General features: G+C 41.5%; 1 protein-coding gene across 1 annotated transcript; it reads right to left on the reverse strand.

Moving 5' to 3' along the window:
• Positions 1–183: 183 nt before the first annotated feature.
• On the reverse strand, positions 184–25,039 carry ttc9b (tetratricopeptide repeat domain 9B). The gene is made up of 3 exons (XM_039788075.1): positions 24,264–25,039; positions 5,445–5,627; positions 184–4,302 (listed from the first exon to the last, which is right to left on the reverse strand). The coding sequence occupies exons 1-3, from the start codon at positions 24,718–24,720 to the stop codon at positions 4,208–4,210; spliced, it is 735 nt and encodes a 244-aa protein (XP_039644009.1). The 5' UTR covers positions 24,721–25,039; the 3' UTR covers positions 184–4,207.
• Positions 25,040–25,298: the final 259 nt, after the last annotated feature.

A 25,298-nucleotide genomic window follows, 5' to 3' on the forward strand; every position in this document is an offset into this window, starting at 1 on the left:
GAAATCCACCGGAATTTAGAACGCCAACACAAAGAAAGCGGAAAGTGACGGACATCCGGCCGAAATGACGGACATCCGGCGGAATTTCCGGCGGCACCTGAACAATCCTGGAAGTAAAAACGTCGTTGATATAGACTACCTGTAAACAGACTTTGTTCAAAAACAACAACAACAACAACACCATTCCTCTTTGTTTGAAACTTTATTCATAACCAATCAATAGTGCATTCCCGGGCTAGCAGTTCAGTAAAACCAGTGATGGAGGCCTGTGATGTTCGGATGTCGCATGGAAAAACGCCTCTTTGGAGCGAGGCGGGACAAAGACACAGTCATAGCCTTGACTTCCCCACCTTCGTGTCCCTTGCTTTTCTCTCCTTCACTACAGAAACCAACAGGACGGAGGTCTGTGTCTGTGAGGAGCAGCTCTGCGCTCCGATAGAAGTTCCTCAGAGTTCACTCTTACTACTCGTCTTACTGTGCAGAGACAGAAGAGTCGGGTCAAAGGGCATTCAGACGGGGGTGTCAAAGGGCTTTGCACATACTCTGAGCCGGTTCTGGATCCCTTGATGAAAAGGGACGTCAACAGAAATACTAACAAATACAGACACCGTCACAAAGCAGCTCTGTGTGATGGAGCGTCAGTAAATATCTCTTTTGTATCTCTTGCTTTTCTTTTTTTGTTGATAAAGTAATTCAGTAAAGTAAAGCTCTTCACAACCATAAACTTTCCATTTTTGTTATTTTTTTTGTACATTTGTATCATATATTCACAAAAAACTACTCTGACATTTGACAAACATTGACCTCAAATGACATCAAAGCAAAATAGCAAAAAATAACACAGCCAGTTTGACTTTGTCCGTCTCTTTTTTGTTGTGCTTTTTGTTGTCGGTTTTCAAAGCTACACTGATGCAGAGATCAGGTGTTTCTATCTCTATTTGCACAGATTAGGCTCACAATAACAGCCCCGGAGTCATCTCTGTCATTAATCAAGAACCGATCAGCTAGAGATAAGCCTGTTTTCCGTGCAGCTAGTTGTCCCTAGATGGTTGTAGTACATGTTGAGCTAGAATGACTTAGCACAGCTAGACAAAAACAAGATGGCGGACCGGTGCCATGGAGAGAGGACCACGGGAGGAGACCTGTCCCCGAGGGGCCAGAGGGTGAGTAGACTCAGCTCAGGCAGCCAGGGAGACCGAGCCTGTAGGTGCCATTTCCTCGCTGTTGTTTGTTGTTTTATTTCCTCTGAGATACCAGAGCCTCAACCCCAGAGCTTGGAGATCAATTTTTTTTTGGACTCACTGTTTTTTTTATTTACTGTATTTATAATTAGTGCTATACACCGGTGATGTGTTCTCTGAGAAATGAGTGACAATCCAATCAGTACGATAACTTAAAGGAGTTGTTCAACATTTTGGGAAATATGCTTATTCACTTTCCGTCCGTTTTAGTACAGATTACATAAACAAAATAGAAAGTGTTAATTAGTGAGCTTTAGAGGTGCTGGTAGGTGGATTTTGTTACCTTTGGACAGAGCCAGGCTAGCTGTTTCCCCGTTTCCCGTCTTTGTGCTAAGCTGAGCTAACCTGCTGCTGGCTGTAGCTTCATATTAGCATATTTCCCAAAATGTCAGACTTTTCCTTTAAGAAAATGTTATGTTATTATTATTTAATTATATTGAGATATATCTCCTATGATGTACACTATATGGCTAATAAAACTAAATGGACACCCCTGGCTCCAAACTTTAATTTTCTTTTGATTTGGGCCTAATCTTAACGCAACAATAAAGTAACACCTGTTAAGTCCTAAATCACTTTACATAGGGCACTATAGTATTTGTGTCCGAAATCAGAGTGTGAAATTACTGCACTTCATTGTGACTCAGAACAGCGGAGATTGTTATGGCAGCACCTGAAGTTTGTGCATGAGATGTTCAGTAATCGTACATGGGTTTAATGCTCAGGTGCCCACATACTTTCAGCCATTTAATGTATGATGATAAATCTCCCAGCTCTGAACTTTTTGTAATGCTGTGTCTCTGCTGCAGGAGTGACTTGGAGCTGCAGCTGCTTTACTGCAGCTGACTATGGCCTACTTGTCCCTCCACTGGAGCCTCTCTGTATCATGCCGGTCCCCTCAACGCATGGTGCCGTCTCTCCAGAGCCCCATTGACACACTTAGATCCCCATTTACCTCCAGCAGGTCACTGAAAAAATAGGTAGGGGAAATCTTTTACAGTATCTTTCTTTGATTTAATTTCCTTTTTGACTATCTTAAGCGGTGGAACTATCTCTTATCTCTCACCTTTGCCGAGGCAGAAGGTGACCCTGATTTATTAAAGACCTGTTTTCTTTCAAGATTTTTTTGATACCTATTCTACTGCTGTGATCACAGTCTGTCGCCACCTTCTGTGTTTATAAAGGGCAGGACAGAGAAAATAGAGGTATGAGAGAACAGTGTGGCAGCATGCCATGACAGAAAGCAATAGAGCAGACATAATCCTTATCCCAAACATCTGAAGTAACTCTCTGGAGCCACACGTTACATGCAGGAGGTGGGCTTGCACACGGGAAACAGGAAACTGAGTTTCATGGCATCAGAGAGAAGGGAAATTAAGGTCATGCTTTCACAAATCATCAATCCCACTTTCTGCAGAACAGCGCAGGCAGACTTAAACGTGTGGTAATGCTATCATAAAAGCAATATTTGCATTATCAATGATTCAGCTTCACAAGTCACAAGAGAAGCAAATTATTTATGTATCTTTTGACAGCTAGCCATGGATATCCACACACATATCCATTAGTGTTGGCTAATGCTAATGCTGTGTGTTATCTGTCCTTACAGCTCTATGTTTGGAACCATTTTCAAACACAGAAGTTTTATTTATCAGTAAACTATAGGAGGAAATCTCAAATGGCGACACTCTTGTTGAAGTGCCCTAAATCTGAGTGCTCCAAGATGGCAATCTGGACTGTCAGGACAGTATGTCTGTGATTGTTTTTCCCTGCACTAACGCTGCCCAGAGTCTCCTCGGCGTGTTATCGCTGTCTGCGAAGCTTCAGCATTAGCGATAAAAGGTTGGACCTCCGTTTAGAAACTTTAAAGTGTTTCTCGCTGTGAAACTTTAAAGTGGATTTCCATCTAGCCAACGGCGGTTGATGGAACTCCGATCCCATTGGCTATTTTCCATTGTGACATCATTAACGGGACAACAGGGAGGGGAGGGAGGGGCTTTCGACAGTCTCTACGACAACACAGAAGCCCAGAAGGGGCTTTGGACAACAGTTTCAAGACACACCAGTTTCCACAATAGCACACCTGATGACAGCAGGAACTGCTGGAGACACAGATGCCGTTAACAATTTATGAATGACTACGAGTATGATGAACGCCCAAAGCAAAATAAAAACCCTAGTAACGGTTTACAAACACTTGAATTAGCCCTTGAATTAAACAAAAAAAAAAACAGTCCAGAAACTGAGATATATGGCATCCAGGAAAGAAAAGTAAGACAGTAGAGCGATAGATTAAGCACAAAGGCAGGCGTTTTCTTTACTTGATGAAAGATTTCCCGGGCTAGTCTGTCCCATAGTCTGCGTAAGGGGCCTGAGTGCGCCCTATTGGGGTAGGATGTACAATCAAATCTTGATATGTGTCACGCACACCCCTCATTATCCACCGCTTATGTCCACACACAGTCCTGTCCTGTGGTCGAGCTTCCCAACCCCGATATTTTCCTCAAGAATTCGAAATAAGATGGAGAGAGAAGGCAGATAGAAAAAGAGAGAGCAAGAGAGCAGAAACTAAATGCATTTTATGTCTTTAAAACATTTACTAAATCACGCAAATGTCCATTATTCATAAGTATGTTTTAAAGCTCCTTTTTTCATTCCACCACGATGACCGTTTCATTTGAGTATAATACAGCATTTCTTCTTGTCTTGTTTATGTTTGCTCGACTGTCTGCGTCTAGGGAGAGGAAACACAGCAGGGGAGAAAAGAGGGAGAAGAAGAGGGAAGAGAAGGAAAAGGAGGTCGGGTTGCAGACAGAGCTTGACATATCTCCCGTTTTTTCGCTGGCGGGTGATTGGGTCTTCTGTCTGTGGGCTGTGCTGCTGTCAGGAGTTGATAGAGGAGGAGAGAGGGAGGATCGATGTGGGGTCAAAGGTTGAAAGGTTTAGGAGGGTGAAAAGGTCGAGGGTCAGCCCTGGGTCTCTTTGCCGCTCTCTCGTTCCCGCTGACCGCTCTTGCTTATCTTCATCTCTGTCAGCTGGATGTACCGCAGCACGTTGGTGTCTGCGATGGAGAGATAAAATGTAGTGAATGTGAGGCAGAAGGGTTGAAATGAAAAAGAAGAATCACATATTTGCTTCAACCAATGCAATCTCATTTATTAAATCAGTTAAATTTAGGTTAATTTCATGTCAGAAAAATAACAGCACAGCAGTGAGTTTGGTTATGACAGAGCTAAAATGTAGTAGCATAGTGAATGGAATCCTATGTTGCCGGTTAGCATGTTGTGAGTAAAAGTGAGCCAACAAAAAACAAAAAAACAACCTAATTACTTGCACTGAAACAAAAAATGCATTGGCCCACCTATCTACAGCCAGGGTAGACCGTGATAAGCACTATTTCAACAAACGGTGGCGTATTCCTTTAATTAGTTTTCTACCACCAACCACCAACGGCAATAGGCTAAAACCTAATGTTTTAACTGGGAATCAACTACTAATCCCATAAAGCTCTGCAGAAACATGTACACACATACTCTCTGATATTAAAAACAGAGCTTGCAGTTAACACTCAGCTCTATTTTGTCTATCTAAACAGCCAAGCTTGTTGACTCAGATCGATGCACATGGCTCATCAGAGAACAGATGAAAAATTCTATGGTATGTTACAGTATGTTACACAGTCCTGCCAATGGTACCATGCTATACCACTGTTGAAGAAATGTAGCAACAATGTGTCAACAAAGGCGGGGAAGAAAATAATGATAGCAAGCACATATGGATGTAAACAATAATGTGGGTTTCAAGCTATTCCAATTCAATGCGTTTATTAGGTCAATGCTTTTTAAATGTGAATAAATGTAAACATGACATATTTGGTATTTCATTAAACATAATGTATTACGTATTTCGGGGGGGTGGGCACATAATGTTGGAATGGGAATGTGATAATTACCCATAATGTATTCTTGACCGTACAGAGCAGACTTTGTGAGACAATGGTACCAGGAGCAGGGCTAGAAGGGGCGTGCTTTTACGTTCTAAACATTAAGCTTGTGTTCTATAACTTAACTGTAATTCAAAATATACACTTAAAATGCTATAATCTTAAAACTATAGAGTTATGCTTTAACTTGCAGTAACACAACAGTATACGCCTCTGTCACTTGTCATGCGAGCATAACTGAATGCACAGTTTATCCTCACCTGTGGGTTCGCGGTTCTTGGCGTCACGCAGGTAGCGTAGAGCACATTCGTAGTCGCCCAGGTGATAGAAGGCGATGCCGGCTCGGTACATGGCCTTGAAGTGGTCTCTCTGGTGGCTCAGCACCTTCAGACAGTACTCCTTTACCCTCTCGTAGTTTACCAGCTCTGACTGCAACAGACACGCTGCAGGAAAGAAGAGAGGGAACAAGTTAGTCGTTTGCATGTTGCAAAGGCTTGAAACTTAATTGTAATAATGAATAATATAAAACATTTGCCTCGAGTCTCATTTAGAGAAGTTTACAGGACAAGTACGTCCCATGAGTGTAAAACAAAGACGAGGAGATTTCGCTGACATCTCACTCTGTGCCTTTTAATAGAGCCACAGTGAAATTTAGCCTCCACAGTTCCTTCTCAGGATGGCAGGGAGCTGACTATAAATAGCTAAATACTAAATGTCTCACGGCGTAGAGAAGACACAAAAAGTCGTGCAAGCAGTTTGAACCCTGGGGCAGGAGAGTAACGTCTCTGTATGCTGCTGTTGAGCTCGACATGCAAAAAACAAAAATATAGGAGAAACAAAATTCATCTTGAGAATGATGGCTTGAATACTGTGACTAAGTCTTATCCTCCTGATTTAGCAGATGTGTTGTGAGCAGCAGGGGCAGCCGGAGAGACGAGGAAAAGAAGGGCAGGATTCAGAGATCAAGTGAGCGACAGTCCTTTGGGATGAGATTTGAGCGGTGAAGTAAAGATCTGAGGCCAGGAGATCTAAACCTGAAACGACTGGCACTTTCATTTGTTGAAAAACACCATGAAATGTAATGTGGAGTACTCGGGAATAAGACTTGTATTTTATTTTAGTCATCAATCCTATAAATGTGTGTTGCAGCAGCACTGCGCCGTAGCGATTCTCAGCAGCTCTGAGATCAGCGTAAATCGGAATAACAGTCCACAATTGGTCCACCGAAGCCTTTAAATGCCTGCTGATGGCTCAGATATCACTTTTCCTCTGGTGACCACAAGCACTTGAGGTTTTGTTTCGACCCTACTTGTTCTTTCTTTTTCTTTCGCTCCTTCCCTCTCTGCCACTGTCTTAATTTATTTGATGATACATCAAAAATAAATTCCCTCAATGTACTCCTTTCCCACCCTGATCTGACTTCTATTTAACCCTCCCTCCCTCCCTCCATCCTCCCTCCCTCCATCCTCCCTCTTTCCCTCTGTCCATCTCTTGATATACAGAGAAGTCAGTGAGAGAGGCAGGGTGAGGGTCATGGCTGCCCTAGGAGGAGGAGGAGGAGGAGGTTAATATGTGGGAGACTAAAGTAGAGGAGAAGAGGTGAGACCTGTGGGAGACTATAGGGTGAGGAGAAAGGGAGGAGTGCGTTAAAAGCAGTTAGTGGTCCTCTACCTGTCATCTCCCCCCTGAACCTCAGAGAGATACTGTAGAAGGTCTGCCCGTCAACAACGCAAGTGCAAAACACTAAATAATTCATCACGGACATCAGGGGACGGACCAATTCAATAACAATCAATGTGTTCTGGTATTTAGTGGTTGAAGTTGCACATGTCTGGTAGATGCAGGCAGAACATTGTGTGTGCTGTGTTTGTGTTGAGTCACTGCCTGAAGCTGTACACATGTTTGTTCTATTGCATGCAATTAAAATGGGAGGATGGGCAGCTCTGGAGGTGCCATTACATTTATAATAAAATTATAATTAAACTGTTATTACCACTACCTTTGTCCCCCTTTTAAAATAATACTCTATTATTACATCAATCCAAGTACATTCTTGTAGTTATGATTCAATTATTATCAAGAGATACCTGCTGCTTAATACAGAATAAAAACATAAAGATATGATCCATTTCTTGATGTATAACTTCTCTGCGTGTAGGTGTTTTCACAGCAGACATTTTGATTTGTCATAGTAAGTTTTCTTCAGTGAAAAGCATCTACCAAAGGACTAAGAGTGGCATCATAATCTCCACAATCCCACCAACCTTTATAAGGTATTTGCTGTATTTGCTGAACTGATGCACTAAAATAACACATATGCACCTTGATGATGCATTTCAACATTTTTACCTATTTAGTTAGCTGGCTTTTACAGACTTACAAACACATGTTTTTGTTTGTTTCCTCTTATTAGTTGCCTTTCTTGTATGAAAGTTGTTATATAGAGTATTTCAAATCTGTCAATACCATCATCATTAGATGGATGTACACACACACCATCATAGAAAGAAGAACAAAAGCAAGCTTGACGATCCTCTCATTTTAAAGGTCCCATGACATGGTGCTCTTTGGATGCTTTTATATAGGCCTCAGTGGTCAGTGGTGAGGTAATCTTGCTCCTTATAACCTCATAAGGAGCAAGATTCCAGATCGTCCCATCTGAGCTTTCATTTTCTCAAAGGCAGAGCAGGATACCCAGGGCTCGGTTTACACCTATCGCCATTTCTAGCCACTGGGGGACCATAGGCAGGCTGGGGGAACTCATATTAATGTTAAAAAACCTCATAAAGTGACATTTTCATGCCATGGGACCTTTAAGTAAAGGTCAAGACTCAGAGCAAAGCAGCAAGGTCGGAGCTGTTCCCCATCTTCAGCCATCACAAGTCAGCTCTGGGAATCACCTCAGGTGCCCTCTACCTGTCCTGCACACGTCTCTACAGACTCCACTCCTCTATTTCTTACAACCGTCCGGCTTCTCATCCCTCCACACACCCATCCTTTATCGCCTTGCAGCAGTGAAAGGCTTTCAGAGGATTCAGTTACAGTCCATAATGGCCTAATTGCTGACGCAGTTAGAGAGTTCACTGGCACTTTCACAACATAACACTAACAAACATAAGAGAGAGAGACACACACACACACACACACACACACACACACACACACACACACACACACACACACACACACACACACACACACACACACACACAAACACACAGTAACACAGGTGACTGCGAACTGGGCTTAAACAAGGGTTGGATATAATATATGACGACACAACCATGCACAGACACACACAACGATGACTTTAAATGAACTGTTTGATGCAAAAAAATTGTTTAAAAGATACATAACTGTACAGATCTACACAAACACAAAGACAGTGTGCACAAGTGATGACTGGCCGGCCGCACCCTGCTGGCCCATTAGGCAGACGGATGGCATGCCAGAGGAAATGTAGAGTGTGGTGAGATGCATTAAGGGTGTGATAATGACAGGATCATCAGAGCAGGCTGGGCAGGGACACAGACAGACAGAGGCCCCATAAAAGACAGCAGAACAATATCACTGGAGCCAAGGTGTCCCAGGCACTGAGAGACAGAGACATGTGAGTCCGAGGGTTCCTGGCTGTGTCCCGTATTATCATATCATCTACATTCTATATTTATTCTATATATTACTGTTCATTCTGTACATTATTCTGCACTCTACTGCTTTTACACTTCTGGTTAGATGCCATTTTGTTCTGATCCTCACAATTTACATCCAATGTAGTCTCGCTTTGCCAGACCTTCCTGCACAGCGCTGCAGAGGAGGGTCTGGCTAGTCCACACAGGAAGGGAGAAAAACGTGCTCTGGTTTATTGTCATTTCTTTAAACCAATCACAATCGTCATGGGCGGCGCTAAGCGCCGGACGGAGCAACGGTGCCGCTGCAAAATAGCCTCGGGAAGGAACTTGTTTTGGTGGAACGTGTACGTTCAAGAGTTGTTTAAGTCGTGCAACAGAAAACTCAGATTGGACAGATAGTCTAGCTAGCTGTCTGGATTTACCCTGCAGAGATCTGAGGAGGAGTTAACCATAGTCCTCATAAATCCACTGGAGTTTAAAATTCCAAAACAAAGAAAGCAAAAGGTAACAGACATCTGGCCAAAAAGAGTGACATCCTGGCGGAATTCTAGCAATCCCAGAAGTGGAACATTGTGCATATAGATCATGTCCAATGCCAATGTTCAGTGCCAGTGTAGGAAGTGGTGTAGTTGTGGTCATTTTTTACTATCTTCTGACTATTAAGTGAGTAATCATTAGTTGCAGACCTGGTCACAAGCAAAATAGATTGGGAACCACTGTGATTGGGGACACAGTCCATCCCATCCATGGTGCTCAAGTGTCCATCCTGAAACCACACCAGCTCCTCGGCTGCTTAGCTGATCCTGAACTTTGATCTCTCTTAGAAAGGCAATTCCTCATCTGACATCAACAGAATATCAGATATGGCTTGCTGATTTTGTTTTTTGGTTAAAAATGCAGCTTTCAAACGGTATTTTATGAGCACACTTGAGATGAGAGAGGCAGAATAATGAGGTGTGACTGCACACAGGAAATCAGTGGTGCAGACAAGATAGATTTGTCTTAAAGGGGGACTTGATGTGAGGAGAGGGACGAATGAGCTGAGGATTTGTGTGCGTACATTCAGTGTCAGCGTCATGAGTGTTAGTATCTCTTTCTGAGGAACGTCTGTCTCTGGGGCCAGATTTAAGAAGAAGCAAAAAATAGATAAAACACAGGAAATTGGAAATAAATGGAACAAAAAAGAATGCATTTGAATTTATAAATCCAGCAAAAAAAGCCAACAGGTGCAAAGCAGCTGTCGAGTGCGAGTGTGTGAATGTGAATTTCTGTTGCTTGAATGTCGAATGATGAGGTGCGGTGAGTGGGAGTGGTTAACACATGCTCAGGAACCCCACTGGTTTGGCATCATGTCTGAAAAAACAGAGCCTGCATAGAGACTCGCTTTCATTTAGCTGCCAAAGCCTGGGAGAAATGAAAGAGAGAGAGAGAGAGAGAGAGAGAGAGAGGCAGGAAGCTGAAATAAGACAAGAGAGACAGGGGGCGAGGGAGGACAGAGATAGAGACAGAGACAGCACTGACAAAACTAAATCCAGACATAGCCAAAGGGAAAAATTACAGAGGACAAGAGGAGGAAGATAAACAAAGGGGAGGAAGCTCCTATGATAAATGTTTTCAACTCTCTTTCTCTACATCACCATCTTCCCTCAGGACCCATGTAACCACCAGCTCCTCTCCATCACACCAGGCGCGACACCATGATCCGGCTAATTTAAAGCCACTTGTGGCCCTGCTGATTAGTCTGCTGTCCATCACCTTGTAATTAGTTCTGCAGGAAGATAATGGCAGATGGAGAGACCCATCACTCTCACACAGACACACAATCCGCATTTCCACATCCTCGTCCCTCACTCCTCCATTTTTCCTGGCATTGTCACTGTGCATCTGTACCATCTCTTCTTTACAAAATGTCACAGTCCTGCAACTGACTTATTTAAAGACCCAAATTAACTGTGCATAGTCATCATTATGAAATCGCCTCACACGTACAATCTCAGAGCAAAATCCGATCCAACATGCTGACGTCACACAGCTCTCAGACAGTGTAGCCGGTCTCGTCAGGCCCACTAAGAATAGCTCCACCCAAAGCCTTTTTGCGAAGGCCTTTCTCTGTTATTGAGAAGGACAGGGCTACAGTTCTCAGCTTGCTTTATCACAAAGGCTTGTCAGCACTGACATGACACAGCATTTATTCCACCTTCAACAGACACTGCCTGCATTATCATCTTTCTTCAATTTCCGAGAAGTTGTTGCCGCTTTTAATGTTGAACCTGTCATTTCATTTCATAGCTTGTGTGGGGATTTTTTTCACCCAATGCTATTTAAAGGATGCTCCCATAATGCAGCAGCTGAGTGTTTTTTTGTATCTTTTATATCACTTAAAACTTGACATAAGGATTAGGCCTATAAAAGGCTATTTACCTTAGAGGAAATCTACATAATGAATGCTGTGATTTATCATTACACAGCGATGATAAAAGCTCATCTTGTCATCAAATACCATTTCACCTAAAACAAGTGGTGCAGATGATCTCTTTGATTGTGTGTCATTTTTGCAAAAGACTAATGCAGCTCCTAACGGTATTAAAAAACCCTCATAATTGCTCTCTTATTGCTCTTGTTTGACTGTGTGTTTCTCAGAGGCCTCCCCAGGCCCCTCTGAAGTAGTCGGAAATGTAGAGTGCCTTACAAATGAGTCAGAGCTTTGTTGAAAGAGCATGACTATTCTGAGGAGTGCACAGTGAAAATGTATAGAGAGATACAGTGAAGGTTGAGAAGTGTGCATCCTGTATTTGTAGCTTTTGAGGGACAGGTAAATGAAGATAGGACACCTCCATAAGTGTGGTATGTGACAATTAGTGAGCTTAAGAGATGTTGGTAGCCATATATTGTTACCTTTGGACAAAGCCAGGCTTTACATATGTGATGCTAACCTCACAGCATTTGTCTTGCCCCCCTCCAACCCTGGCATGTTGATCCCCTCATAACACTGACACCGTACGCCTTGCTAGTACATCAAACATATTAGCACGGATTACCCACAGTGCAACATTGATCCTGGGAGGAAAGTGAAGTAAAGTAGCCAGATTATTCTGCTATAGTGACGAGAATTACGGCTCTTTGGAGGGAGCTGGATCTTAAAGCTTTCCGACATTGTTCTTTTTCTCTTAGGGGGCGGGGGTTAATCTGCGAAATAATCCACCACAATGATAAGGTAAGATTTGGATCAGATGTAATTTCATTAGGTTCATAGGTTTAGCAGCACCAAATTACCCACATTGCCAAACCTAATGTCAAGGATCAGCATTATAAACATTACAGAAGGTGGCGCCATATCCCTCTGCTTTGTCAGTGAATCTACTTTGCAATTATGTGTTAAGTAAATGAAGTTGCCTTGCCTTGAATCCAATTCATGCAATACTTAGAAAACGTTTTAATTGGACAATAAAAAAAAACCAAGTATAACGCACAATGATAAAAAGAACGGCTCCCACCAAGAAGGACTTCCCTTTATTTGTACGAGAAGAATCGTATCGTCCGTGAATGTAACACTATTCTGTAAAGTTACATTTCACAGGGAGTAAGGGGCAGAGGGAGATTGACTAGTCCCCAAACAATGACTAAAACACGTTTTTCTTCGTAGCTTTAGAGAACATACTGTAGTCCTAAATGAGGTGATGTAAAAACTTGCAAAACATCAGACCTTTTTAAGGGGTTTCCTTAAAAAGCTACTTAACAGTTCAGCGACATCGGTCTAGGTGGCAGTAACGCAACTTAATGCTGGTTGCCACCCGCCATAAAACAGAAAAAAGAAGGGACCTCAGTGCACTTGTCAGTCAGTCAGACATCACAAATGGCAGAAAGTGATAGGTGGATGGTAAGGTCGGGAGAAAAATAGGTCAAAAACTGATGGGTTTAATAACAGAATGTAAATTGCTCTGATATTATGCTTAAATAATTTTTCGCTTTTACAAAATGATATAACCACAGACATCCCCCACATAACAAATCCCTAATGTAACCCCTGAGTAGGAGGAACAGTATTGTTCCAGACAGAGAGGATTTTTTTTTTAGCTTTAATCACACAGTATGCTAAGTGCTCCCAGTAACGTGGCTAGGAAATTACCCCCTCACCATCATCCTAATCTTCAAACCCCAACACTTGTTTCCCCATCTTCTACCTTGTTCCATCAAACACCCTCCTGCTATGTTTCATACTCCTAAAATAGTCGCTGAGTCAGGATTAATGCTCATCTACTTAAATATTTATACAAGTGAGGAAGCTATCTTCTCTATGACTTCACCAAAGATGAAACCATTAAATGCTCTCCATTGCACATCACAGTTTCCAGAGTTGAAAGATGAGCAGTTTCTTCTGGTCTGTACTGTGAGCCCATGATACTCAAGGTGGGGCTTTGTGGGGTTTCTTTAGGCCTCGAAAGAAAATAAAGAACAGTAGCATGTAGTCATGATTTTATTTAACTCATTACAACTGGTATAATTTTTTTAAATCCTTAAGTGTCCGAGCGCCAAAAGGAGGATCCAGGACTTTCTATATTATTTTTACTCTCATGAGTAAAACCAGGGATTTAAAAAGTAGATAAGTGCAATTTAATAAAGCATAAGAGAGACTTTTATTGATGTTAAATCTGTAGTTGAACTCTCTGACAGAGACATAACTTTGTTGTGGCCCTTAGCTATGCCATTATCTGATTAGGGATGTCATCTATGGACACTGGGCAGACTCTTGCCTTCAGCTCAACAGATCTTTGGCTACTGTTTTCTGCTTCTGTCAAACTGCTTCTACCCACTCTGAACATGCACAAGTCAAACGTTGTAAAGTACAATAAAAGCTTGCTAATAATGATCCATTTTCTCTCTCTTTTTTAAGTTTTGTTTGGATAACTATGTACGGTAGCTGTGAGAAAAATGCTCTCTGCATTATACTGGCAACAAGATAGATGAGAGAGTCTTTGGAAAGGTCAACAGAAATAACTGCCAAATGGTTTGGCTCAGAATTTCATGGAGTCAGCCTTAATCTGCGAGATAGTAAAGCCTTTTCACTAAGTACCTGAAGTAAATGAATGGCTAAAGCATGAGCTTTCATAATTTCCAAAAAAAACCAGCCATGTGTTGGCAGCCTGTTTTCTTCTAATATGGATCAGTGCTTACTGCATATTTACACATACAGCAGACACGGAGCAATATCAACATTCATTTGGAGTCATTTTTGTACCCACCTGATGAATGCAAGTCCAATATTCACTCTCTTTTTGCTCTGTTTTAGGTCATTACCAGCTCCTGATGCAAATACAGTACAGGCCAAAAGTTTGGACACACCTTCTCATTCAATGTGTTTCTTTATTTTCATGACTATTTACATTGTAGATTCTCACTGAAGGCATCAAACTATTGAATGAACAAAAACATATAACAGTGTAATGGTGAATGAACAAACATGTCTTATATTTTAGATTCCTCAAAGTAGCCACCCTTTGCTTTTTTTGATAGCGCTGCAAACCCTCGGTGTTCTATCAATGAGCTTCATGAGGTAGTCACCTGAAATGGTTTTCACTTCACAGGTGTGCCTTGTCAGGGTTAATTAGTGGAATTATTTCCCTTATTAATAAAAAAACAAAGGGTGGCTACTTTGAAGAATCTAAAATATAAGACATGTTTTCAGTTATTTCACACTTTGTTGTTAAGTACATAATTTCATATGTGTTCATTCATAGTTTTGATGCCTTCAGTGAGAATCTACAATGTAAATAGTCATGAAAATAAAAAGAAACGCATTGAATGAGAAGGTGTGTCCAAACTTTTGGCCTGTACTGTATGTGGCTCTTTCGCAGCTAAATGCTCCTCTATGTTCACCAGCTAGTCGCTAAGTGCGTCTGCTGTTTGGGGCTGGAAAGGTAGCGTACAGTGTGGTTTTTTGAGCTTTTTATGCTAAAAACAGCTGCTGGCTGCAGCCTTAACCTACGTTGACGAGAGCAGTTGGAGTGAACCAAAACAATCAGAACAACACTTATTTTTCTTCATTTCACAAATTCCGAAACAGGTTTTGGCTGAGGTAGGAAAGTTCTGTAAGGTGTATATATAAAAACCTTGTGCATACGTACAAGTAGTCATTTGATCCATTTTGATTGTTAATACACATTCATTGATTATTATTTAAATTTATATTTAAATTTCACATTTGAACTCCAAATTTTGCATTACAATTTATCTTTTATTTATTTGACAGCACTGATGTGAAAGTGCTGGTAAACCTGCTCCACTGAGGATCATGGTTAGTGCTGGATCAGCAAATCGGGCTTAACACAACCTTTCCATTTCACTGCCATCATAAACAGGGTGTAACAAGGACGTGTTTTCAATGTCAACCCCCGGCAGCGCATGTAACGAAGTAGGGAAAGCCCAGATAGGAACCAACATGGGCTTTTTATCAGCATGGAGCTATGGGGATAAATATAAACAACCAGTTTGTTTACTCTACACCGTCCACTGGAGCACAGGGTGTTAGATATGAGCAAATAGCTTCAGCAAACTCTCATTACTGATGGCTTACAGAGGATGCATATTTTGCATTTCCCTATCTATCTTCTCTCTCTCTCTCTCTCTCTCTCTCTCTCTCTCTCTGAGGGTGTCATGAAAAGGGCATCTTTTTCGGTTTTCTCTCAGCTGATGCCATGACATTTAACTACGGACTAAAAAAAAACCTTTGACTGACACTTTCAATTTATTCATAACTTCCAACTGTCAGTCCATTTCAGAAAATGATTACAGTCCAAAAATCTAAATCACAAACATACATATTAAACACAACACATAGCACAAACACATGGGCACAACAAAAGCATTATAATAAATCCCTGAGGTGTCAGCAAAATGTGAGAAATGTAATTTTGCCAAAGGTACTTATGCAAATGTTTTATAATTTGTTCCAAACTGGTCAGAGTTCTACTGCGAGGACATTTTCAGTGTTACGCACTGTAGTGCAACCAGACCCCATGCTGATCATTTTAGGTACACGCCTTAAATACATTCATACAGCAAATAAGGTTTTACTGCAACACTGGAAAAGATCTAAACCACCTTCAGTACAGTATTGGCCAAATTGTTTATCAACAACTGCAATAGATTCTAGTGTCAAAATCTTTTTAGTGAAATGTAGAACTATTGCCAGGGTTACCATTGATGTTGGTTACAGACATTCATGTTCCTCTCAGAATTAATTGCAATAGCATTGATGATCTCTTAACTTTTCAAGTTACACCATCATCAGGTCAAAATATTATTTTGCCAATTGATATGACCAAAAATCAGCAAAACTATTGCGGATAGCTGTGTGTTTGTGTTTGGTACTAATTAGACACAACACATACTGTAGATAGATAGTACCACCCCATCAATGTAGGTAGGATTCTTAGCTGATCATAACAGTGCTGCCGCCTGAAACTGCAGTGACATCATCTTCAACGCGACACAAACACAGTGTGTTCTCTCGCTGGATCCTTTCATCGGCAACCAAAGGAATGTCTCTAGTTCGTAAATTGAACACGGCATAGTTTTGTGGGCTGCCATTTTGTAAAATCTGGGTCGAGTGAATAAAATAATTGTGGTCACTACTGATGGTAACTTGGCTTTTTGGCATTTTAAAAAGGTGGGTTTGTGCAGGATGTCCCGTGTTGCAAAGTGACAATTCCAAGTGACCAATCAGTCAACTCCGCAATATCACCAATATCCGCTCAGCTCGCTTGGAACCTCAATCAAGGTGGTACCAAAAAACCAGGTGCTTGAGCTGAGCTGTACCATGCTAGATGTACACATGGTTAACTTTACTCCAGCTAAGCATCAGCATGTTAGCATTTGCTTCTCTTTTGTGTTTGTTGTTCACTATGTAAATCTGTCCGCACCACTACGAATGATCGTAATTCTCAGAACACCGTTTTGTGGGACTTTTTTGTAGCTCCTACTTTAGAGAAGGTACTCTTCAAGTGCAAAAGGAACTATGTACAGTGTTTGGTCTCTAGACCATAGTCGTTTCGTCGATGATTGATGGATCACATGAGCCAATTCAGCACCGGTAACTACCATTTTTATCTGCTAGCTAACAAGTCAGCTGCTAAAAGAGTAATATTTAACAACTTAATGCTTCATCCACACACTCTTGTCACAGCATAGACAATTTTGGTCAGCTTATTTTCTGTAACAAGTGTAGCATAAAAAACATGACGTAATTAGCAAGCTAGCTAGCTAGCTAACTAGCGGGCGGCTGGCTAGTTATCTAGCTAGCCTGCTAATTCCACCATACTTTCATGCTACACTGGTTACAGAAAATGAAATGAGCCATACGGTCGGTCCTTCCACCTCATTCCCCAACGCTAGAAGACAACTTTGCCGGGAGGACAGCAGATTGTAGATAGCTAACTAGCCAGCTCCGAAGACAGACAACCTAGCTTGCGAACTGTAGTCTGCAAGCGGCGGGGAGTGGGGCGGACGGAGCGGCCAGCTTACGTCTCTTCAGCATTCCTATTGCCAGTGTGAATGCAAACAAAAAAAAGGCCCTTGAAGGTATGTAGTTCTCAAGGAAGTCCGCAGAACTGTTTGGTCCATAAAAAAACGCCTTATGTGTTCTTGTTGGATCACCACAGTATGTTCTGTTTTCCTCAATTAAATTAATAATAGATGTGACAAAAAGCATATTAAAAATATTTGCTTGTTGCCCTCATATCCTCTTCTTCGGTTTCCCTCTCGCTTTGAGTCCTTGCCTGTCTTCTTTCATTTTCCTCCTGACAGATGACTGAACCTTATTTACTCTTGTGACAGGAGTCATCTGGGCACTGATATAAATCAGTTTGGTCTGGATTGGATTTGTCATTATCCTCCTCACAATACGAAAATAAATTAAAATGCAGCTCTAAAAACCCTCCCATCTCTACTCAGAGGTCACAACGGCAAGCATTTTCCTCCGCTCGTTCCCTACTTGTCACCATCCTTTACGGTCGTACCCTCCCTCCACTGTTGTATAATCCCATCATATTTAAGAGTTCTGTCCAGTTTCTCCCGCTCCCTTGTTTTCTCTCCCTCCCCCATTTCAGCTACTTCACCTTTTCTACTGACTCACCCCTTCCCCCATCCACCAAATCTCTCTTTCTCAGCTGTGAGGTAATTCGAAGGGTTGGTACAGAGAGCACAGTACAGTGTGAGTGTTACAGTAGAGGGCGTGCCAGTCTCACCCCTGACAGCAATGCCATACCATCTGCAGCCCTGGCACATGACGGCTCTCGTTCGGCTCTGGCCACCCCTCCAATGGCAGACATACAGGCACAGAGGGAGGAAAAACACCAAACAAAGCACCCCCCATCCCCCTTCTCACCCTCGGCCATGGCATTTCTATCCCTCCTCTTCCTCCTCCATCCTCCTACGAGCACATTGCATAGTGCATTTATTCTCTCCAAAGCACCAGGCATAACCTTCTCGTCTGCCAACTGCTTGTATAAGACCATGCTTTCTCCTCATATTAACCCCTCTATCTCACATTTCTTCTCCCCATCTAATTTCATTCTCACTCTCCTCTTCTGCCTTTATCTCATGCACTCCACCACGTTCCCTGGTGACGGAGCTGGCAGGACATGAAAGGGAGGGGTTTTATGTTCTGTTCTGCTTTTGTAAGCAAGCCTCGACAGTTCACCAACAGTGGGTTAGAGTGAACTGGTGAAATGAACCCGTCTGTGGCGTTATACATCACTGACATCATTTTAATACAACCCCCATCTGAAGATTGGGCTAAGAGGCTGTGATCTGGTGAATTTTCAAGGCTGCTGAGGAAATGCAGCTAAAGCACTACAGCTCTCTTTTGATTTATGACGAAGATAGTGCTTGTATTTCTAGTCCAGCAAGTACACAGATTCCACAAATTCCACAACACAGGCTCATTAAATCTTTAGTATAAGGCCTATAATTGCACGTCATGGTTTAAAAGTTCATTGATGGCCCGAGGCTCAGAATATATAGGACACATAATGGAAAACACATTTACATCTGGTATTAAAATGTGTTCTAGTTATGTTGATTGTACCTGAATTGGAATTGAATCTTTATATGCAAATTAGTTAGGTGTCAACAAACATGGGGTAGCCGTCCCCGATGCAGCCAAGTCAAGACGTTACTGCTACTACTTGTAACGTTTGCCAGGCTTCCTTAAGCTAGCAGGAAAAGGCTTGACCTTTCAACTTGTTGGGTGGATTTATTTCTTAAGAACATGGTCTTGCGGTACGCATTGCATTTACACCTGGCTGAGGTTTGAACACATTGCTAGCCTGACCACCTCCAAATTCGGATCACAATGTGTTTTTCTTTATCGAGATAACGCATCAAGATACAGATCACGTTTTTATGCCAGCAGTGAGCTGCAGCAGTTAAATAAAAAGGTGGCTGGTGTTACGAAACAAACAATTTCACTCATCCCCTCCTGCTGTGTCTCTCCTAAGGCTGTGACTTATGACTCATTCACAGATTGAGCCAGTCAAAAGGAACAAAAGGAGATTCAGGCAGAGATCAGAGCAAGCAGGAGTTAATGAAAAGTGAGTTATCGCTCTCACTCATACTTTTTAATGTACATTTGAACAGATTAAAGTTATTGTAGCTTCTAAACTGATTGATACAAGTCTGTGTGCTGTTTATGTAAAGAGACTATGCTGTGAATGTAAAGAGACTAGATGCTGTGAAAGTGCTTCTTCATGATCAATATCAGTAAAAAATGTCTTATTACTGTATGTGCCTCCCAGTGTGTCAGGTGGATGGATGGCTGAGGGGGGCTGACAGGCAGTCTGCCTCAGGCCAACATGTTGCACCACTGTGAACTGCGACAGACACAGATGTTGGTGGTGGTGGTGTAACCCATTTAGATACAGCCCTGCAGGGATACAGAGACTCGGGGTATCTCCTTAACAAGGCCAGCAAATAGGACATTCATCATCCATCGTCTTTCGGTTTGACAGAATCAGGTAACATAGATGTCGGTGCTGAGACTAATTTCTCTGTGTTTCTTCTCTTTAACCACGTCCACTCCCATATATAATGCTAAAAACTCATATTTTCTGTCAGGGCTGTGCAGTTAATCGAAATTTTAATTGTGATTACGATTTCGGCTCCTAAAGATCACAAAAAAAGAATAATTGAGAAAAACAGTTTTTTTGCACATTACGTTTTGCAAGTACTCTTATTTTGTCTTGTTCTGAATGAAAGAAGAGTTTAAATTGCAAAAGTATTAAGGGAAATGTACAGTTCTAGGTGTTTTCACTGCTGATTTGTTTAACTTTTTCATTGTTTTTTTAAGTTCAATAATTGCAACATCTTTCCGAAATTCAACGAGTAATTGTGGTAAATACTAGTGATTTCAACATTGACCAAAATAATCGTAGTTATGACTTTTTTCCATAATCGAGCAGCCCTATTTTCTCTGTTGGTGGCATCTTTCCTATAACTATCATCTTGTTCATTCCTGAATTATTTCCTTTTTTGAGAACACATTTAGTCTTTCTCTGCTCTTCTCTAATCCTCCTTTTTATATATTGTTCTCCCCTTACATCTTTCTATCTTGTGTTTTGGATCAGTGAGCTGAGCTGGTGGTTGAGTCACTCAGCATTTATTCAGTAGCTGAAAAATACCCATCACAGATTCCTTTACCTAAAGTGATGACTTAAAATTGCTTGTTTTGTCCAACCAACAGTCCATAACCCTAAAATGTTCAGTTTACTATCACATAACACAAGGGAACGCAGAAAATCCTTAAAACGGAGACGCTACAACCAAAGAATAGTTGTCATTTTTGACTGATTAATTACTTATATGGTAATCAAAATAGTTTTTGTTGATTAGCTAATTGATTGATACACACATCTTTTCAGCTCTAATCAAAAGTAAAACTACTTATTGCAGAAAAATGGCCACTGTCAGTGTTATTACTCTACATAATATTACTGGATTATTATAAAAGCAGTATTTTACTGTTGTCATTAAACTACTTTATATACTGTTGGGTAATTTAAGTTATAACAATGCATCACATTTCATGAGCTCATCATATATAATGGATGTCATATCTTGATTTGTAAACTACGGTATTTACTATAGCTGTGAATTTAATGCAGGCTATATATATTTGAAAATGTTCCTCGGAAATGTAGTGAAGTAGAAGCATAAAGTTGAACAAAATTGAAATACTCAAGTAAAGTACAACTACCTCAAAATCCCCATAGCAAAGGCTTGCCCTCATAACAATAAAAGTCCTGAAGACAAGAAAACACACACACATGAACCCACAAATACACAACAATGGAAAGGGACTTGATTGTTGCTCTTCTATCATGCGTCAGAGCGAAAGGAAGCAGAACTCTGTGTAACCAGGTGGAGCCGCACAACAAACACCTTCAGCAGGATTACTATGCACCCAATGAGTCACGGCTTGATTTCAGTCATTGTAAGAGTTAGTTCTGATTTATTTTTAAAAAGACATTTCTCTTATTAAATGAACTGCCATTTGTATGTTTGTTACATATAATCACAGATAAGGCCAACATGGACCACACTAGCTCATTAGTAACCTTGAATATGAAATCTATAACATTTTCTGAGGATTTAAAAAAATTGCACAAAGATATTCAGAGTTGGGTGGCAGAAAATAATCTGAAAGTAAAAACATTATGGTGTATGATTTGGACCTGAGAACCAAGAAATGTCAATATAAGAGTAATGGAAAGATGACGATGATATTGATGAGATGATGTTGAATTCAGACCAATGTGGAGTATTCCAGTTTTAGGTGCATCATTAAAAGGTAAAGCTGTACTGTTTTACATTTATCTTTTTTGTAAACCAATGCTATGAAAAGACCAAAACCAACAGTTAATTGATCCTACTAGCAAGTTTTGCCTGTGTAGCTAAAGACTGATATATCTGACTCCTCTGCGCCACAGAGCTCCATTGCTTAGATAGATTAGATAGATTTGATAGTTTTTATCAAAACGTACTACAAAACACACCAATGAGCAACACAGTTACACTGAGTCACACTGTCCTGCTGCTGTAAATACACACTAGAGCACCAAATGTGTAGGCCTATTAATCCACAGCTTAACATAGTTGCCAATAAATGCACTATTTACAGTACTCTTGTTGAAGTAGTGTTTAATAAAAACCACAGTGTCCAGCTGTTTTGGGAAATTGCTTTATTTAAAAAAATTAACTATTTGCTTATAAGCAGTTTTCTTTAAAATATTTCCATTCTCAATAGAAACCAATAGGCTTGGGTGTGAGACACAAAGGAGTGGAAGGTTGGAAAGTACTGAGAAACAGACAAACACGTTGTTGGTTCTATTTTTTTTAATGGGATGTGTGGCATTTTGAATTTAGATACCCATAAAGGTAAAACCATAACATGACATAAATATAGGGTTTATGGAGGTTTAAGGTTAAGGACGTGGCATAATGTGGAGCAGATGTCTTCACTCTTTAAAATGGCTTTGCATATCAACAGGAATATCAATATAAAGATTGTATAAACCACCCATATAAACATTTCATTCAGATTAAAGCACATACATTCATGTAGTTAATGTAAACACAGTCATTGATGGCAAAGCAGGGTTGAAGTGAGGTTTCTTTGTGTGTGTGTGTGTGTGTGTGTGTGTGTGTGTGTGTGTGTGTGTGTGTGTGTGTGTGTGTGTGTGTGTGTGTGTGTGTGTGTGTGTGTGTGTGTGTGTGTGTGTGTGCAGATGCTCCTGTTTGAAGCAGCAGTGAGGGGACGGTATGAGCCGTTATAATACAACAACAGGGAAAAGGGCCGGTGATGGTTGCCATGGTAGATATGGTCCCATGTCGCATGCTAGCAGTCCTTTCCTCCCCCTCTTCTCCTCTCTCTTTTCCACAGCTCTCTACTATTCCTCTCTTATACCACTCTGACTTCTTTGTAATTTCCTGCACATATCTACTACTTCTTCCTTCCTGTTCCTCCCCCAATTCTCCTTATTTTGCACTCCCTCCCCCATCCTTTCCTTCACGCCACAGTGGCCTCCCTACAGGCTCAAGACAGGGCCCTGAATGCTGCACAGAACAAGGAGACCTTCAATGCATCGTGGCAGGCTGACAAAGCAGCACCTGGACACGAGCAACGAGACACAACATCACCACTGCCACCGTCATGACCCAAAATCACAACATTCATATGGGTAGTGATGTCTTATAAATGTTGTGATATAGCACCATCATCATCTCACTCCGGGAGGTCAACAATAATCATGATCTGCTGCTCACTCTGCATACTGAGCACATACTCTAGTCATAATTATGTTTTTACAGCAAAGCTACAAGCAATATAATATATACAGTAAATCATAATACACTATTTTGTTGTTCAAATTAATACCACAAAATAATAACACATATTACTTCGTGAATACGCTCTGAAATATTGAAAATCTAGCTTGGTGATGATCAACAGTAACTGATAGATGATTGATAGACAAGTTTCTTTTTTCAATATCTCTATATTGAGCATAGATCCTGTCCAATAATGAAAATAATTGAGTTAGGCCTATTTTTTGGAGCACCCATATTGGCTATGGCAACTGAGTGCAGTAACAGTTAAAAATACATTACATGTCATTTAGCTGACGCTTTTATCCAGAGCGACTTACAATTAATATGTCAGAGGACGCACGCCTCTGGAGCAACTAGGGGTTAAGTGTCTTGCTCAGGGACACATTGGTTGATGTATCGCAGTGGGAATCGAACCCAGTGTCATATCCACTGCGCCATCACCACCCCCACTAGAGTATCACTAGAGTGATAGAGCAGTATGAGTACATCTTTTCTGTGCTCAAGGAGGTCAGTTAACCCTGTAGTAAAGTCACTGCAAAGTGGTGCCACAGCCTTACATCACCCATTGGATGGTTGATGGTCACCTCAGACCCCCTTATGAAATATTGATGTTACAACACAACAGCGTGGTGAACTTGTCTCATAGCCTACATAATGAAAACAAGCCTATATTTCTTCTAGCATAAGGCTTTTGGCCATGTGGCTTTATTTATAAATTGTCTTTTTATTTTATTTTTCTAAAAGGAAAAAGATTACACATTATTTGAAAGGCTGTAGAAGAGCCATGTCAATGACTTGATTAGGACACTGTAGCCTACTAATTTGGTCAGACAGCATACACATCCCCTCATAATATGATATAATATTCTCTATTTATTCAGCACCAACACGACGTGATTTATTCCAGTGTTCTCACTTAGTGTTATTTCACCTCTGCACAAACCAAGCACCTGCAGAAATAGCTACAACCTACAAGCAATGGTGTCAGCAGTATAGGCTATAGGTTACTTCAAGGCTGCAGAAGTCGGGGTGTTTTTGCGGGGGTGCACCAGTGCTGCTCACCTGTCAGGCTGTCGTAGCACTCGATCTCGGTGCTCTCCACGGCTCTCCGCTGTTCCTCGGTCAGCTTGGTCGAGGGTTGGTTCAGTAGGTTGACCTCGGAGCCCGTCGTCCCGTCGACAACATGCACCCCTTTGAGTTGCAGCAGCGCCCGGTGGTACTTGCCGATTGCTTCCCGAAACTTCTTCTCTTTGTAGCAGCGGTGACCCTCCACCTTGAAGTCGATGGCTTTCTTGATATTCGCCTCCATCTCCATTTCTGCCGAGCCGGCTTTATACCCACCGTCTCCTCCGGCGGCCGCTGCCAGGCTCCGGCCGCCGGTTTCCGGGTAGCTTTTGATGCTCTTTATCGGGTGCTGTTTGGCTTCCATGTCTCTTAGTGAAAGCGCCGGGAGCGGGCCATGGTGCTCGGACTCGAATGTGTGTTTTGTTGGGGAGGACCGGAGCAGCGTGCTGTGCATAAAGGATGTGAGATGAAGCGGCAAAGACTGCTGGGCAGACGGCGGCACCGGAGAGAAGACGAGCCTCGAAAAACAGCAGAGAAAACGGCTTCAGAAACGTCCACGCTTTGTTAACTTGTGCTTAAAGAATGAATGTAGGCTAAATGATGTTATAAAAAGAGAAATAAGGCTTAAACAGCTGGCAGGGACATCTTATTTCCCAATCGTCGAAAACAAATGATTCTTCGTTCTGGCCCCCTCGCGGAAGGATGCTCGAGTGGATTTCTATGGTAGCAACCTCCGAGGCACGCGCAGCTTCAGCACCACAAACAGCGCACACACGAGATAACCCCTGCCGCACAGCATCGTGGGAGAAAAAAAACAAAAATCAAGTCGTGAGGCGTTGCTGCAGTCCAGATTTTACATGGCAAAACCGAGGAAACGTACAAAAATAAACCAATCAAACAAACGACACTGCACTTTGGTAAACTGGTAAATCAGGTGTAGCCTATGGATTCTAATAATAATAATAATAATAATACGTATAGTATCTGTCCATAAATAATAGCTTGTTTGCATATTCATTGAGCTGCGCCCTA

The sequence above is a fragment of the Perca fluviatilis genome, chromosome 2, assembly GCF_010015445.1.
Source record: "Perca fluviatilis chromosome 2, GENO_Pfluv_1.0, whole genome shotgun sequence".
In the NCBI taxonomy this organism is placed as follows: domain Eukaryota; kingdom Metazoa; phylum Chordata; class Actinopteri; order Perciformes; family Percidae; genus Perca; species Perca fluviatilis.